This window comes from Zootoca vivipara, chromosome 9 (genome assembly GCF_963506605.1).
Source record: "Zootoca vivipara chromosome 9, rZooViv1.1, whole genome shotgun sequence".
NCBI classification, from domain to species: Eukaryota; Metazoa; Chordata; class Lepidosauria; order Squamata; family Lacertidae; genus Zootoca; species Zootoca vivipara.
The window spans coordinates 74,338,545-74,356,396 of NC_083284.1; the positions used below are offsets into that span (position 1 = coordinate 74,338,545).

General features: G+C 43.6%; 1 protein-coding gene across 1 annotated transcript in view; it reads left to right on the plus strand.

Moving 5' to 3' along the window:
- STX18 (syntaxin 18) overlaps positions 1–17,852 on the plus strand; it is an 82,084-nt gene that overhangs the window by 36,196 nt on the left and 28,036 nt on the right. The window contains exons 2-4 of the mRNA XM_035112073.2: positions 5,254–5,321; positions 12,840–12,955; positions 13,048–13,125. Of these exons, the coding sequence (XP_034967964.1) occupies positions 5,254–5,321; positions 12,840–12,955; positions 13,048–13,125 (262 nt within the window). The remainder of the gene's footprint in view (positions 1–5,253; positions 5,322–12,839; positions 12,956–13,047; positions 13,126–17,852) is intronic.

A 17,852-nucleotide genomic window follows, 5' to 3' on the forward strand; every position in this document is an offset into this window, starting at 1 on the left:
AGTGACGGTCTTTCCTTATTGGATAAATTGGGGTGGTTTTTTTTTGTTGTTGCAAAAACAGCATTCTGATAGTGTAGGATTCAGGCTGTTGGACAGGCACCCAATCTTAAGAGAAGGATTGCCACATTTTAAGAAAGACAAGATTTTAGTTCCTTCAATAGTAGCATGGATAATAAGCACTATGGTAACCCTTCTATCACAGTGATGGAAGGATGGAAATACTATATATTCTCCTGCTTCAGAACCATTAAATGAACAGAAGTCTTGACCTGCATGGAATATGGTTTCTCTAAGTCTGACACCATCTTTGTGAGGATCAAGAGCAGGCCTTTAGATTCTACAGGAATCAAATTTTAACAGTGTACACTTCTTTTGAAGAGCATGGTCCAGGGGGCTTCTGCCAGTGGCTCTCCTACTCAGATGTGGGCCCTCAGCAGATACATTATCTTTGGGCAAAAAAAAAAAAATGAAAGGCACAAATACAGGATGGGTGACACCTGGCTTGAGAGCAGTACATGTGAAAAGGATCTAGGAGTCTTGGTAGACCACAAACTTGACATGAGTCAACAGTGTGATGCAGCAGCTAAAAAGGCCAATGCAATTCTGGGCTGCATCAATGGTATAGCATCTAGATCAAGGGAAGTAATTGTACCACTGTATTCCACTCTGGTCAGACCTCACCTGGAGTACTGTGTCCAGTTCTGGGCACCACAGTTCAAGAAGGATACTGACAAGCTGGAACGTGTCCAGAAGAGGGCAACCAAAATGGTCAAAGGCCAGGAAATGATGCCTTATGAGGAACAGCTTAGGGAGCTGGGTATGTTTAGCCTGGAGAAGAGAAGGTTAAGGGGTGATATGATAGCCATGTTCAAATATATAAAAGGATGTCATATAGAGGAGGGTGAAAGGTTGTTTTCTGCTGCTCCAGAGAAGCGGACACGGAGCAATGGATTCAAACTAAAAGAAAGAAGATTCCACCTAAACATTAGGAATAACTTCCTGACAGTAAGAGCTGTTCGGCAGTGGAATTTGCTACCAAGGACTGTGATGGAGTCTCCTTCTTTGGAGGTCTTTAAGCAGAGGCTTGACAGGCATATGTCAAGAATGCTTTGATGGTGTTTCCTGCTTGGCAGGGGGTTGGACTGGATGGCCCTTGTGGTCTCTTCCAACTCTACGATTCTATGATTCTATGTGATACCAGCCCTTGAAGGTGTTAATTTAGTATTCTTTTTTTTTTTACTATAATAGGACGTTATATGATAAAGTAATGATATGTTGTTACAGCTGGAAACAAAATTTCTTTATATTTTCACTTGTATAAAATGATTTAAAACTTTAACTTCGCTTCAAAATGCGAGTTTTCGGCTTTTTTTAGTGTATTTCAAACAGATCTCAATTTACCAAGCTAAACATCAACCAATCATAAAAATAATTGCAGATTTGGATTCCACATGTGCAATAACATATTTTTAGAACCCCTCATTGAGCAAATTCGAGAAAAAAAAATCATCCTTAAATGACACGCCCTAATGTCATAACAATGCACTCATTTGGTAACACAGGTTTTCATTGAAATAAGAATTTTTACAGTGGCCTGTTAGGGTGTGCTATATTATGGTAACTTGCTCATTTTTTATGTTTGCTCATAAATTTATACACAATTTTTATCAGTTCCTCTCAGATTCCTCTGTTTTGACATATGTACGTTGAGTAGGAAGCTTCAGTTAGTAGTGGGTTCAACTGGTTCATAGAGATGACAAAACAGGACCACGCACAATTGTTGCAGCCAGGGCAGGAATTGGGGCAGTGGCCGGGTGTGTGTGTGTGTGTGTCTCCTCACCCCTGCAGGCTTTTCTCTTCTTACCATCCTACCAGTGGGATGGAGAATAACCTTTCAGCTCCAAGGAGTCATAGACTGGGGCCTGATCTGTAGATGTTTCAGCGGAATGAGCAGGCTTCGGATGCAGTGTCCGCGCTGCTGGTAAAAAAAACCACCAGCCACAGACCTTTCCTTACTGAATTTTCTGCAGATGTACAGGGGGCGCTGTGGGTTAAACCACAGAGCCTAGGGCTTGCTGATCAGAAGGTCAGTGGTTCGAATCCCTGCGATGGGGTGAGTTCCCGTTGCTCGGTCCCAGCTCCTGCCAACCTAGCAGTTCGAAAGCACGTCAAAGTGCAAGTAGATAAATAGGAACCGCTCCGGCAGGAAGGTAAACAGTGTTTCCGTGTGCTGCTCTGGTTCGCCAGAAGCAGCTTTGTCATGCTGGCCACATGACCTGGAAGCTGTACGCCGGCTCCCTCGGCCAATAATGCGAGATGAGCGCGCAACCCCAGAGTCGGTCACGACTGGACCTAATGGTCAGGGGTCCCTTTACCTTTACAGGGGGCCTTCAGACTGCATAGTGCTGCCCCTCTGATAGACGTGCTGTCTGTGAGCAGGTGGCCACCTCAGCCGGCCTTTGTAGGGCGCTAACCCTAAAATAAAATCATTAAAAGTAAGCCCTATTTATTGCAGTGGAACAAGCTTCCCCAAGAAAGTGCAGTTGTAAGAATACTTGCAAGCAGTGCTTTTTTCCCTAGAAAAATAGGTGCCCGTCCTCACCATGAAGTTGTTACCATAACTGCCACATTTTTTAACAACTACAAAAGAGGTCCTGGTACTGCGTACCCTTGGGTATCTCCTGGAAAAAAAACACTGCTTTCAAGAAAGTAAGTCCTATATCCCTTTTCCAACCCCCCCTGGCATTCTCTATGAATGGAGAAGGACCTGGACAAAAATCCCACCTAAACTAATACCAGCAGACCTAAAAGAAAATATTGTAAAGATCCGATTTCAGTGGTATCTTATCTCTCACATGCTAACTTATTCTGGGACTTGCTGAACATCGGGCCTGTTCTGGAGCCCAACTGGTAGCTCAGTTAATGAAATGATAGGATACTCCTTACTATTAGAAAGAAAAGGTATGATTTCGGTTATTTACAGGATCAGATAGCAGCAGTTGATATGAAAATTACTGTGAAAATATGCATAAAAAGCTAGAAGAAAAATAAACCCCCATTATTAAATGAATGATTTGGGGTGGCAGTGGGAAATGGAGCATTATAACTGATTTAATTAACATTTAAGGAAGACCAGATTTGAGAACTTGATCAAACATTTGGAACACTGGTCACTATTAATTACTTTTTTAAATGAGAAGTATTGTGACAATAAAGAACCCTGCCACACTTTCTCACTGCTGTAAAAAGCATTTTCTCTTAACTTTGGTTTGCTGATAATTTGTGGTTACTTTATATTTATTTTATCTATCATTTATTGATGTTTATTTCCTGTTGTTTTGTTTATGCCTATGCTAATCTACATTGTTATGCTGATTTATTTATTTTGGAAAAGTAATTATTTAATTATTTTTTAAAAAAATTAAGAAGGCAAAGCCTGTTTAATGGATTTTGAGCAAACCTGTCCAGGGATTCTAGGAGCAGATGTTAAAGTGCCCACCATCAAAATATTTTGGCAAGACATGTAGCTCATTGAAAGTATTGTTCCTTGCGCCTTCCTGTTGTATTTAAGTCTGCTTTAATTAAATTTTTTAGAGAAAACTCAAAGCCAAATGAGTATTCCTGTACCCCAGTTACTGAAGGCTTCAGATAAAAATGCTTTGCTTGTCCCCTGTCACTGTTAACAGAAGACAGAAGTTTTAACTGCCGTATCAAAAAAGATAAAGTATTTGTTCTGTTACTTTTAACATGACATGATTGGGTTCTTTCATCTCTGCCTCCCTCCCTCAAAGAAAAAGTGATGCTTGCAGGCCTACAGATAAAGCATCTTCAAACTGAAAACTAAGCAAAAGTCGCAGAGAGATGAACATAATTTCTCAAGACACATACTAGCACAAAGCTGAAATCTTTGTTGCCATCTAGTGGATATCCCTGTTGTATGCAGGAGGTTGTGTATTGCTGCTAAATTTATAAAAACTATCCTGGCAAAGAGTATCTCTGCTGCCGTTCCATTATATTCTGCTTCTTGGGTCTCAGAAGGAAGCAGTCCTAATCTTGACTCGGACTTTGTTATTTTAACATGTGCAACTACCCATTCTACATCCCTATTTTATAGTTGTGTTTTTCATCTTTTAATTTTCATCTATTGTTATAATGGTTCTCTTGGTTTTATATACATCCTGAAATGAAATAATAATAAACAGCATTACAAAAAAGGAGGAGGTGTCACACTCTTCTGCTGTCTTCTGCTTTAGCACAACAGGCGACACCTATTTTTGTTGCCTTTTCAACCGCTGCTCCCTTCCAACAACATTTTGAGCTCAGAGGCATATTCTATTTGGATTTATCAGAACCAAAAGATCGATCGCCCCATTCCGAACTGAGGCTGACTTGGAATTCGGTGGCTGCTTTAGCCAGGGCCACATCATTCCTGCCTGTTCCTACCAGTCCTTATTTTCTAGCACAGTGTCTAAGATTTTCCTGAGTCCTGTGGAAGTGTCATGGCGGTCATGGTTGGACCCTGAGGAGGAGTGGGAAGAGCTTGGGGATTTGATCTTGAGGATGCTGGGGAGGATCCCAGGGGGGTGAGGAGATGGAGAGGCACCCTTCAAAGAAGGCTCAGGCCAATTCTCAGATTACCCCCCTTCCAAACATGCACCCTGTAGCCTGTTAAGCAGGAACCTCCCCCTTCAGGAGAGGCAGGTGGGAGTAAACCTGATGCCAAGCCAGCACCACTCCACCTTTGTCACCTGGAGACTACAGCACTGACTCACACAAACAGCACCTAACCTGCCCAGTGGACGGAGTGCCTGTTTGCTTGCCCAGACTCCCAACCGCTTGCAGCATTCAATATTGTGCTCACCCCATCCTTCAAAAGGAAAGTGCAGGGGGCATGTCACTTGTTGGTTCAACATCTTAGCTCGTGCCTACGTAGCTATGCCTTTGCCCTCTCATGTAACGGCTGATTCTTGCAACCTGTGACCTGCCTTATGTACTGTTCTAATCTGAAAATAAACGCCTTTAGCAAAACTGGAGTTCTAGTTCCTCATTGGTCTGGCAGTGGTTGACAGAAGGTAGGCCTAAGTTGGTCTTCCTTGCTGAAATTAGTTAATCAGTGATTTGAGTGCTCTTTGTAAATAGCCCTCACCTTGCATTTGATGTCCAAGTATCATACCTTGGGCACATAAAATGCTTTTCTTTTCCCTTTTATTATTAAATCCAATATTTACATTTTGCTCTTTTTTTAAAATTCAGGTCAATAACATTGGGAAACTGAAAGATTTTCTTCTGCAGCACAGGAAAGATTATATTAATGCCTACAGGTAAGTATTGCAGTAAGAACAGTGGGTGGGTTGGTGGTGAAGAAGGATAACATGGACTGATGCACTCTCTCTTTGTGGAAAGCTCTTGTGCTAAATTTCCACTCTGTTTACCGAGCATGTGCTTATAGTCAAAGAATGTTAAATTGGTTTCCCTCTGAACAGGAAGAATAAAAGGTTATGGTAAGAAAGAAAGTTGTATTTGTTTAATGAAAAGAAGTTTGGGAACCTTATCCATTGTGATGGATTGAAATGCCTGTGAATGCATGGATTCCAATTCATGCCTACAGCCTATGCACTAGGAAGTCGCTGCCACCAGCTCCAGCCAAGAGAGGTCTACCCTAGTCACTTTAGGGATGAAGCAGGCACATGGAATCTGGGGGACCACCAAGCTAGCTGCCACCACTTAGCATCTCTGCCGAGGAAGTCTGTGGCCTGCTTCCCTTTTCTGCTTCGTGCCATAGCCTGTAGTGTAGAGGTTCTGCCTTGCTCATGTGGAAAAGTTCTTTGAACTTGAAAGTCACTTCAGTCAAAACCCAGTGTTCATTATTTTAAAAAAACACACCTTGTAAGTAAGATATTAAAAGAGGAATAAGAAATTGCATGTTGAAGGAAAATCAAAAGATTATTTCACATTTGAATATCTAGACAGGTTCTAAGTGCAGGTGTGCCCAAGCAGAGATGAAGTACAACTGCTTGAAGTGTAGAAGAAAAAGGTGATGGTTTCCATAGTGGGGTGGTGGTGGTGGAGGAATATCTTTTGAACACACGCACACATATGTTGTTTAGTCGTGTCCGACTCTTCGTGACCCCATGGACCATAGCACGCCAGGCACTCCTGTCTTGCACTGCCTCCCGCAGTTTGGTCAAACTCATGTCCGTAGCTTCGAGAACACTGTCCAACCATCTCGTCCTCTGTCGTCCCCTTCTCCTTGTGCCCTCCATCTTTCCCAACATCAGGGTCTTTTCCAAGGATTCTTCTCTTCTCTTTTTTTTTAAATTTTTTTTTATTTATGGTGCTCACAAATTTAGTTACAAACATTTTAACAGATATACAAAATACATAGACTCAGTCCACAATTTCTCCAATACATTGCTGTTACCTCAGTTTGCACATTCATACATAAATTGTTCCCCTCACCCCTTCCTTTCAAACCCTCCTCCCCCTCCCCCCCTTCCACACTCCCCTCCCACTCCCCATTGACCCATTTTCCTTTTCTCACTGATTATAGGTAACTCTTAGAGTTTACATGTCTACCTTGTTAATAAAGTCTTTGTTTCTCCAAATCAGGTTATTGTTGTTGTTTTTTACCCATTCATCTGAGTACGGGGGGGTGATGAGGGGAGGGTGAACCTACATAGTCTTCTCTATTTCAACTTGTTTTATTTCTCGAACTCCCAGTCATTCCCGAGCGCATTATACTACACATTCTAACATTGAACGTACGTAACATAATGCCTTTCTCTATATAAAATGTCAAATGCGTTCTTAAACCATAATGCATCAATAATTTGCTGTCAACCATCTACTTCTTCTCGCTCATCTTCAGATTCCATCCATTACAAGCATAGGCAGTGTACCTTTACTATATTTTTGTACATATATCTTATACTTTTCCCACTTTGTGGCAAAATTTTGACTTGATTTGCCCCTTAAGTTGTTAGTTAGACAGGCCATTTCAACAAATTCTTGTAGTTTAATTTGCCATTCCAAAATTGTAGGGACCTCAGTCTCCTTCCATCCTTTGGCGACCAGAATCCTGGCCGCCGCAGTCGCATAGAGGAATATTTCCTTCATTGGTTTCGGAATTTCTTTCCCTATTATACTTAATAATAGCGCCTCGGGTTTTTTTGGAAATGTTATTCCTAAGATCTTCTTAATTTCTTCATAGATTTGTCCCCAGAATTTTTTAATTTTCTCGCAAGTCCACCACATGTGGTATAAATCCCCCTTACTCCCTCCACACCTCCAACACAAGTTGGACAAGTTCTTATAGATCTTAGAGAGTCTGGAGGGAGTAAGGTACCATCGGTGTTGAACTTTTAACATGTTCTCTTTAATGTTAAAACTCGCCATAAAATTCATTTCACATTTCCAAAGATGCTCCCACTCTTCTATCATTATGGGCCGTCCAATGTCCTGTGCCCATCTGATCATGTTGTCTTTAGTTGCTTCATCCATTACTCCAACTTCCAACAGAAGCCTATACATTTTTGATGTTTGTTGTTGTTTAGTCGTTTAGTCGTGTCCGACTCTTCGTGACCCCATGGACCATAGCACGCCAGGCACTCCTGTCTTGCACTGCCTCCCGTAGTTTGGTCAAACTCATGTTCGTAGCTTCGAGAACACTGTCCAACCATCTTGTCCTCTGTCGTCCCCTTCTCCTAGTGCCCTCCATCTTTCCCAACATCAGGGTCTTTCCCAAGGATTCTTCTCTTCTCATGAGGTGGCCAAAGTATTGGAGCCTCAGCTTCACGATCTGTCCTTCCAGGGAGCACTCAGGGCTGATTTCCTTAAGAATGGATAGGTTTGATCTTCTTGCAGTCCATGGGACTCTCAAGAGTCTCCTCCAGCACCATAATTCAAAAGCATCAATTCTTCGGCGATCAGCCTTCTTTATGGTCCAGCTCTCACTTCCATACATCACTACTGGGAAAACCATAGCTTTAACTATACGGACCTTTGTCGGCAAGGTGATGTCTCTGCTTTTTAAGATGCTGTCTAGGTTTGTCATTGCTTTTCTCCCAAGAAGCAGGCGTCTTTTAATTTCGTGACTGCTGTCACCATCTGCAGTGATCAAGGAGCCCAAGAAAGTAAAATCTCTCACTGCCTCCATTTCTTCCCCTTCTATTTGCCAGGAGGTGATGGGACCAGTGGCCATGATCTTGGTTTTTTTGATGTTCAGCTTCAGACCATATTTTGCGCTCTCCTCTTTCACCCTCATTAAAAGGTTCTTTAATTCCTCCTCACTTTCTGCCATCAAGCTTGTGTCATCTGCATATCTGAGGTTGTTGATATTTCTTCCGGCAATCTTAATTCCGGCTTGGGATTCATCTAGTCCAGCCTTTCGCATGATGAATTCTGCATATAAGTTAAATAAGCAGGGAGACAATATACAACCTTGTCGTACTCCTTTCCCAATTTTGAACCAATCAGTTGTTCCATATCCAGTTCTAACTGTAGCTTCTTGTCCCACATAGAGATTTCTCAGGAGACAGATGAGGTGATCAGGCACTCCCATTTCTTTAAGAACTTGCCATAGTTTGCTGTGGTCGACACAGTCAAAGGCTTTTGCATAGTCAATGAAGCAGAAGTAGACGTTTTTCTGGAACTCTCTAGCTTTCTCCATAATCCAGCGCATGTTTGCTATTTGGTCTCTGGTTCCTCTGCCCTTTCGAAATCCAGCTTGCACTTCTGGGAGTTCTCGGTTCACATACTGCCTAAGCCTGCCTTGTAGAATTTTAAGCATAACCTTGCTAGCGTGTGAAATGAGCGCAATTGTGCGGTAGTTGGAGCATTCTTTGGCACTGCCCTTCTTTGGAATTGGGATGTAGACTGATCTTCTCCAATCCTCTGGCCATTGCTGAGTTTTCCAAACTTGCTGGCATATTGGGTGTAGCACCTTAACAGCATCATCTTTTAAAATTTTAAATAGTTCAGCTGGAATATCATCACTTCCACTGGCTTTGTTATTAGCAGTGCTTTCTAAGGCCCATTTGACTTCACTCTCCAAGATGTCTGGCTCAAGGTCAGCAACCACACTACCTGGGGTGTACGAGACCTCCATATCTTTCTGGTATAATTCCTCTGTGTATTCTTGCCACCTCTTCTTGATGTCTTCTTTTATTTTATTATTATTTTATTATTTTTATTATTTTATGATGTTACTTTTATTTTATTATTTATCAGTTCTCTTTCCAACCTTGATGGTTCTCTCCCGAATCCTATTTCCATGTCCTTTTTATACTGCTCATACGTTTGATGGTATTCTAACCAGGTTGTAAAATATATTTTCACGTCCTCATATTTTTGAAATGTTATTTTACCCTCTTTTTCTATCAATAGGTTGTTATATGTTGCCCATCCTTTTTTCATATTCCTTTTCTTAACCGCTAACGCTTCTGTGGGGGATACCCATTTTGGTATTTTTGGTTCTAGGAACCTTTTGTATTTTTCCCAAACTTTGAGTAATGAATGTCTTATTATATGATTCATGAAGGCCCGATGCACCGCCTTTTTACCGTATACTAGATAGGCGTGCCACCCAAATCGGGTGTCATGCCCCTCCAGATCCAGTAAACCCGTATTATTCAGAAGGAACCATTCCTTCAACCAGGAAAGACAGACTGCTTCGTAATATATTTTGAGATCCGGTAGGCCAAACCCACCTCTCTCTTTGATGTCGATTAAGACTTTATGTTTTGTCCTGGGTCTTTTCCCGGCCCATATAAACTTTGCGATTTCTCTTTGCCATCTATCCATACAATCAAGTTTCCTTAAGATCGGAATAGTTTGGAACAGAAATAGGAGCCTAGGTAAAATATTTAGTTTTACAGTGGAAATTCGACCTAAAAACGAAAGTTGTAGCCTATTCCACGTCTCCATATCCCTTTTGATCTCACCCCAGACCTTTAAATAATTATTCTCGAAAAGATTGATATTTTGGGGGGTAATCCAGAGCCCTAAATATTTAATTTTTGGGTATATTTTTATTTGCGTATTTTTTTCCAATTCTTCTTGATTTACCTTTGTTACGTTCTTAACTAACAATTTTGTTTTATTTACATTTAATTTAAAGCCAGAAACCTTCCCAAAATCCTGCATTATTTCTATCGCTCTTGATAAACTTTCCTTTGGTTGTTCTGTTGTAATGATGAGGTCATCCGCAAATGCCCTCATCTTGTACCTATTTTTACCCAGCTGTATACCTATAATCCTCTCGTCTTCTCTGATCTTCTTACACAAAACTTCTAATACTAATATAAAAATCAAGGGGGAAAGCGGGCATCCCTGTCTTACCCCTTTTTCAATCGCACAGTCTTGTGTTATGGAGCCGTTAATCAGGATTTTTGCTTTTTGTTCTGTGTAAATTGCTTGTACGCTATTTTTATAATCTACTCCAAAGTCCATTTGATCCAATATACCTTTCATGAACTTCCACGAGACCCTGTCAAAGGCTTTCTCCGCGTCGACTGCCATAATGGCCGCTGGTTTGTCAATACGTAGATCTAAATATTCCAAAATGTTAATCAGTATTCTTGTATTATTTTGAATGTGTCTGCCGGGGAGAAAGCCTGCCTGGTCATCGTGTATGATGTCATTAAGGACCATATTTGTTCTATCTGCCAAAATAGATGTGTACAGTTTATAGTCATTATTCAAGAGGGCTATAGGTCTATAATTTGTTATCTCTAGTTTGTCACTGCCCTGTTTCGGTATGATCGTAATGTAGCTATCTCTCCACGAATTGGGCAGCACTCCCTGAGTCTGTACGTTATTCATGATTTTCTTTAAAGGCTCCAGGAGAGTCTCTTCAAGCTTTTTATAATAAAGTGCCGAAAGGCCATCGGGCCCTGGCGTCTTTCCTACTTTAGCTTTTCTTATAGCATTCTGTATCTCATTTGTTGTGATAGGGGCATTTAATATTTCTTTGTGTTCTTTTTTGAGCTTCTGGAGGCCGTTCTCTTTTAGATAATCTTCTACCTCTTCCATGGTTTCTGAACCCTCCTTATATAGTTCTCGATAGAATTCCCAAAATTTACCTTCAATCTCTTTTGGATCACATATAATTTTTTCGTTTACTTTTAGCCTATTAATTACTTTGTCGCTTTCCTTTTTCTTTAACTGCCAAGCCAAGATCTTCCCCGGCTTGTTAGCAAATTCGAAATTTCTTTGTTTCATTAATTTTAACTTCCATTCTATTTCTTCTGAGACTAACAATGAGTATTGAGATTGTAATATTTTAATATTTCTTTTTATTTCTAGATTGTCTGGCTTATCGTATAATTCCTTCTCAGCTTCTCTAATATTTTGTACTATTTTTTGTAATGTCTTTTCCTTCTCCTTCCTTTGAAAGGAGTTTTGTTGTATGAAGAACCCTCTGAGGACTGCCTTACTGGCGTCCCATATCGTATTTGGATCCGTTCCTTCTGTATTGTTAAGTTTAAAGTACTCTTTTAGTGTTGTTTTTGCTTCCTCTAGAATTTTTTCGTCTTTTAGAAGTGATTCGTTCAACCTCCATCTTGTTATTTTCCTATTCCATTTTAACCACACAGTGACGGCATTATGATCCGACAGAGTTTTTGGTTGGATTTTAGTCTTATATATTTTTAAGGTCAAATCTTTGGACAGCCAAATGGCGTCTATTCTCCCCGCCGATTTTTTAGGGTAGGAGAAGAAGGTGAAGTCCTTATTAAATGGATTTTTATACCTCCACGCATCCTCTAGGTTTAGCGTGTCTATCAGTCTAAAAAAGGTTGCCGGTAATTTCATTTGCTTATGTTTTTTTGAAACTTTCGTCGATCTATCAATCTCTGGAGCCACTACACCATTTTGGTCTCCTAATAGGATCACTTTGCCTCCCACCCTTTCAATTAAGTTGTTCTCCAGGTCCTGATAAAATTCACTTTTTTTTTCATTGGGGGCATATATGCCAATTACAGTTATTCTTTCTTGGCTTGTTGTTGTTGTTGTTGTTGTTTAGTCGTTTAGTCGTGTCCGACTCTTCGTGACCCCATGGACCATAGCACGCCAGGCACTCCTGTCTTGCACTGCCTCCCGCAGTTTGGTCAAACTCATGTTCGTAGCTTCGAGAACACTGTCCAACCATCTTGTCCTCTGTCGTCCCCTTCTCCTAGTGCCCTCAATCTTTCCCAACATCAGGGTCTTTTCCAAGGATTCTTCTCTTCTCATGAGGTGGCCAAAGTATTGGAGCCTCAGCTTCACGATCTGTCCTTCCAGTGAGCACTCAGGGCTGATTTCCTTAAGAATGGATAGGTTTGATCGTCTTGCAGTCCATGGGACTCTCAAGAGTCTCCTCCAGCACCATAATTCAAAAGCATCAATTCTTCGGCGATCAGCCTTCTTTATGGTCCAGCTCTCACTTCATTTCTTATTTTTCATTTTTCATTTCTTATTTTTATCCATAAGCCGCCTTGAGTCCCTGTCAGTGAAAAAAACAGGGTACATATACGGTATATGTGTGCGTATGCCTGACAAAGACAACAGGCATACGCACACATATATATGTACCCTGTTTTTTTCACTGACAGGGACTCAAGGCAGCTTATGGATAAAAATAAGAAATAATCTCTCTTTAATTCTTTTTAGTCATGTGTTAGAATGGTTAAACTACATCACCAGGTGGCAGTGTTCATCTTTTGGATTTAATAATGGTATTTATTTTATGAGAAGAGGTAACTAGTGTAGGAGCAATACCCTGACACTAGTTGCAGTGGACTGAAGGAAACAGAAGCGGAGTGTGCTAAAATAAAATTAACAACGCTGACTGTTCTCCCCAGCCATGTCATGTCTGAGTACTTGCGGATGACAGACACTGAGCGAGACCAGATTGACCAGGACGCCCAGATCTTTATGAGAACATGCGCTGATGCAATTCAGCAACTCAAAACAGAAGGTAAATTGATTAAAATAATGTGTGAGTTGTGCCAGATGTTTAAAGCATTTATCTGCGAAGCGTAATGCTTTTGTGTTTGTTTGTTTTTTTAGCACACAAGGACATCCATTCCCCGCAAGTGAAGCAGCACAGAGAAGCTGTCCTAGATTTCATTGGAGACTATTTAAAAAGTATATATTTTTCTTGAAATTGTGGTATTTTTTCTTTTGTCTAGACATAATTATTTTCTTTAAGCTTAGACCAAAATGCTCTGCATCGCTCTGCCTTTTCATAACTGTTTCTCTGTTTCCATTGCTGGGACAGCTAGACAGCCAGAGTTGCAGGGTGACAATGTATGGATAAGGCAGTGGTGTAGGGAGGAAAGTTATAGATATGTTATATCTGGAACCTTGAATTTCAATGCACACAAGTCAACCGGCTTTAAAAAAGCAAAGCAGATTTCAAACTGACTTTGGAAGGAAAGCTAACAGGAGAAGAGTTTAAGTTAACTCCTCAGGGTATCTCTAACAAGTCCACTAAAATTAACAAGCCCATCAAAAATATTACAGTATTGTTGGGGAGTTGCAAGCAGTAGATACTTAAAGAGGGAGAAAAACACTTTTTGTGCTAACAAAGGCAGAATAGGTTTGTTATATGAAGTAAGAATATCAAACCCTCAAGCATTATCACTGGTATGGATCACTCTGGAGGTTGGGAAAGCACTCTTTTGTTAGAATAGAGTGGTTCTTGACATCCAGAAGTGTAGTTAATACTAAATACTGTAGGTCAATAGTGGTAAACTACAACCCTTCATAGTTAGTTTTGAAACCCTGCTGTGGGATGTGGGTTAGACTGGAACTCAGTGTAGCTTTCAACTACCCTGCAGTAGGTAGTTCTATTCAATTTGTTAGGAAACAACAAGGGGGGCACATAATAGAAATTTTATAGTTACTAACTGGCCCCGGCACGCGTTGCTGTGCCTGACTCAGCGTCCTTGTTTCCCAGGAAAGGGGGAGGATGTGTCCTTCCCCCCGGACTATGTGTTTTTTCCCACACACGCACACACACACACATTGTTGTGTCTCATCCCTGTGATTACTTCCATCCTGTAGTGACCCATGGCGTATCCCCTCCCCCCACCCCGGGTCATCCCTGTGACCCCCCCATCCTGGGTCAGCCCATGACCTATTCGGACCCCTCCTTCCCCGCCCCCTACCCAGGGCTCCACTCGGGATAGTCTGTAAAGTAGAGCCGAGGCCTAGTCTGTAGGATGTAAAGTGGAGTTGAGGCCTAGTCTGTAAAGTAGAGCTGAGGCCTAGTCTGTAGCCTGTAAAGTAAAGCTAATATGTAAACCCTGCTAGAGGCGTGGTCTCTGGGGCGTGAGGGATTGTGGGAGTATGTTTGCCCTTTGTTTGTTGGAGTTCACTGGAGGGTGCAATTTCTTTTTACATAAATCCAGGTTTCTACCTGTCCTAGGTGTGTCATCCGACCAATGTAAGTGGATAGAGACACTCCACATGCACACCTGATGTTGTGGCCAAATTTGAGGTCGATCGGGCAAGCGGTTTTGGAGAAAAGTGTGTCCGTACAAACTTGGACCTTCTACATTTATTTATATATATATATATATAGAGAGAGAGAGAGAGAGAGAGAGAGAGAGAGAGAGAGAGAGAGAGATGAACAATGTGAAGTGAACTTTATTCTGTGCAGACTTTATTCATGCCTATTCAATAAAATTGATTGGTAGTAAAGTTCAGAGCACACAATTTTGATAAAATCCATTTATTAAGTATAGTGAGAACACGTCTACCAATGACTATTAGCCCTAATAGCTTAAAAATTGATCCTCTATGCCAGGCATCCCCAAACTGTGGCCCTCCAGATGTTTTGGCCTACAACTCCCATGATCCCTAGCTAACAGGACCAGTGGTCAGGGATGATGGGAATTGTAGGCTAAAACATCTGGAGTTTGGGGATGCCTGCTCTATGCTGTATCAAAGAGGTAGCATATACTACAGAGGTGGTATATTGTCAGTCAGACATCCATCATATTCAACCTGTGAGTTTTACAGGTACATCTGGATGGTCCCTGTGAGGGACAGGGGATATCGCGAAGTCCCTCCCCTCCTGAGTTCAAGCCCGTCCCCGAGCAAAGGGGAAAGCAGGGAGAGTTCCGATTCCAGTGGGGAAGCAGGAAGTCGTGTCCGAGGCTCAGGCAAGGTAGAGGAGCCAAGGTCCCAGGTGGGACAGGAAGGGGCAAGCAAGGGGGGAAGACCCATCCCCCCAACTCCAGAATTACGCAGGAAGAGGAGGGGCAAGAGGATGGGTCTGCCAAAGCTTTTGTGTTGGAGAAAGACGCGCCAAAAGCCATTAGGAGGTTCTGAAACCGACTGACAACATCGCTCCGTGTAAATAGCAATGACTTGAGCACTGTAAATACGCAGCACCAATAAAAGAATAAAATGCAGAGCTGCGTAGCGTCGTTACTCTGAAGTAGTCCACTCCGGCCACTGTGACAGCAACCTCCTAATCATTTTTGGGCTACTTTGGAGTTGCCGGGATGAGCGTGTCAGAGGCGGAGAAGTGGCGGCAGATCGCTGAGCAAGCCCAGCTAGAACTGCAACAGCTGTCGCTGCAGGCGCAGGGAGAATTGAAGGCAGCTAAAGAGGAGACTAAGAAGGTCCAGGACGACCGGCTACAACTTGCGGAACAGGTGAGAGAGCTTCAGGAAAAAGAGCAGCATTTAAGGGCGGTGGCGGTAGACCTCCAAAACAAGCTGGATGCAGAGAAAAACAAGGCGGGAGGGGCACCCCAAGTCCAAGTGCTGCCAGGAAGGAGAGCCGGGACCCTAGTAAGCAAGTTCAACGGAGACCCGAAGGAGTTTCAGGGCTTTGAGACTGAGATTGTGTATGCTCTTGAGCTGCACCACGATGAGTTCCCTGATGATGAGCACAGAGTAGCGTTTATTGTGGAGCACCTTACAGGGGCGGCCAGGGAGTGGCTAAGACCGTTAATTGCAACAAGGAATCCTTGCATGAAGAATGTCAAACTGTTTCTAGAAGGTTTGAAAACGATGTATTCGTCCGATAGTCATATGGACCAGACTAAGGAGGAACTTCATAATTTACGCCAAGGAAATATGACAGTTCGCGCGTATTGGGCGAAATTCACCATGCTGGTGCACAGATTGGGGTGGGATCTGGAGTCGGCCCCGATGCAAGCGGCGTTCTACTTGGGGTTGCATGAGGAGGTGAAGGATGAGCTCTCGAGAGGTCCAAAGCCCAGTAATATGGATCAACTGAGCAAAGCGGCTCTGGCGGTGGGGGTGAGGCAGGAATCCAGGTGGAGCGACAAGCAAGCAACGCGCGCAAAGCGGGCTTGGTTCCCACGGTCGCAGGAGAAGCCACTCCCTCAACAACCCTTTCAAGCCACGCCTGGGGCCAGTCAGGACCAGGAACCCATGCAGATTGATAGCGCGCGCGCGCGCGGGCTTTTCAAACCCCAGCGGCGCCAAGGCGCAAGGAGGGAAGGGGTGGGAATTGCTTTCTCTGCAACTCCCCCCAGCATCTCGTCAGAGACTGCCCACATCGCAGGGAGTGGCAAGGAAAGGCGGGAACGGTTGTGCCCTCCCCCACTGACGCAGCACCACAGCAGGGAAACGGGAAAGCCTGGCTGCAGGAGACAAGGGGCGGCAGCCAGGCACAGTCAGCAGACAACAGCCCCAGCCCACCCACCCGCACAGAGAGGAGCAGAGCCAGCCCACCCCTCCCAGAGCAGGAGTGGTTCTAGAAGTGACGCTCACGCTCCCAAATGGCTATCCCCTGACAGTCCTCGCCTTAATTGACAGTGGGGCGTCAGCGAACTTCTTCTCGAGGAACTTTGCAGAAGAGCACCAGATCCAGCTTCTGCAGCTGGATTTTCCTCTGCACGTGGCAACCATTGACGGCAGAGAGCTGCTGGGAGGGGCCATCACTCATCAAACCCCCCCCATGAGAATGACGGTTGGAAGGCACTCAGAGACACTGGCATTCAACGTCACCACCATCTCAGACCCCCCAATCGTTTTGGGCATGAGCTGGCTGGCGCGCCACGACCCCTCCATAAGTTGGCATCAGAGATGCATCACTTTTGGATCGGACTTTTGCCTGGAACATTGCATGCAGCACCAACCAGGGGAGGGGCCTCCGATAGCCACGGTGGCCACCATGCACGTCAAAGGGGGTGAGGCGATACCCAAACCATACTGGGACCTGCAGGAGGTCTTCAGCGAAGCGGAGTCCGACCACCTGCCCCCACACCGGCCTTTTGACTGCCAGATCAACCTGGTGCCAGGGGCAACTATACCCCCAGCCAAGCTGTACGCCATGTCAGACCAGGAACTGGAGGATCTGCGCGCTTTCATCGACAAGAACCTCAAGCGGGGGTTCATCAGAGAAAGCAAGGCAGCAGGGGGCAGCCCGGTCTTCTGGGTGGACAAGAAAGACACGCAACAGCGCCGTCTTGTGGTGGATTTTAGACGGCTGAATTCGGTGACAGAGCCAGTGGCTTTCCCCATGCCCAGAGTGGATGATCTCCTGACAGCGGCACGCAGGGGCAAGATTTTCACCAAGCTAGACCTGAGGGGGGCGTACAACTTGATCAGGATCCGGGAGGGCGATGAGTGGAAAACCACGATGTTCACGCCTCTGGGCTCTTTTGAATATCTGGTGATGCCCTTCGGGTTGCAAGGGGGCTCAGCATGCTTCCAGGCCTTCATGCACCACGTCCTGGGGTCCCTACTCTTCAGGAAATGCTTGGTCTTTCTGGATGACATCCTTATTTACTCCAACGACCCAGTGCAGCACGTGAAGGACGTCAGGGAGGTGTTACAGCGCCTGAAGGAGAACCACCTGTATGTGAAGCTGGAGAAGTGCAAGTT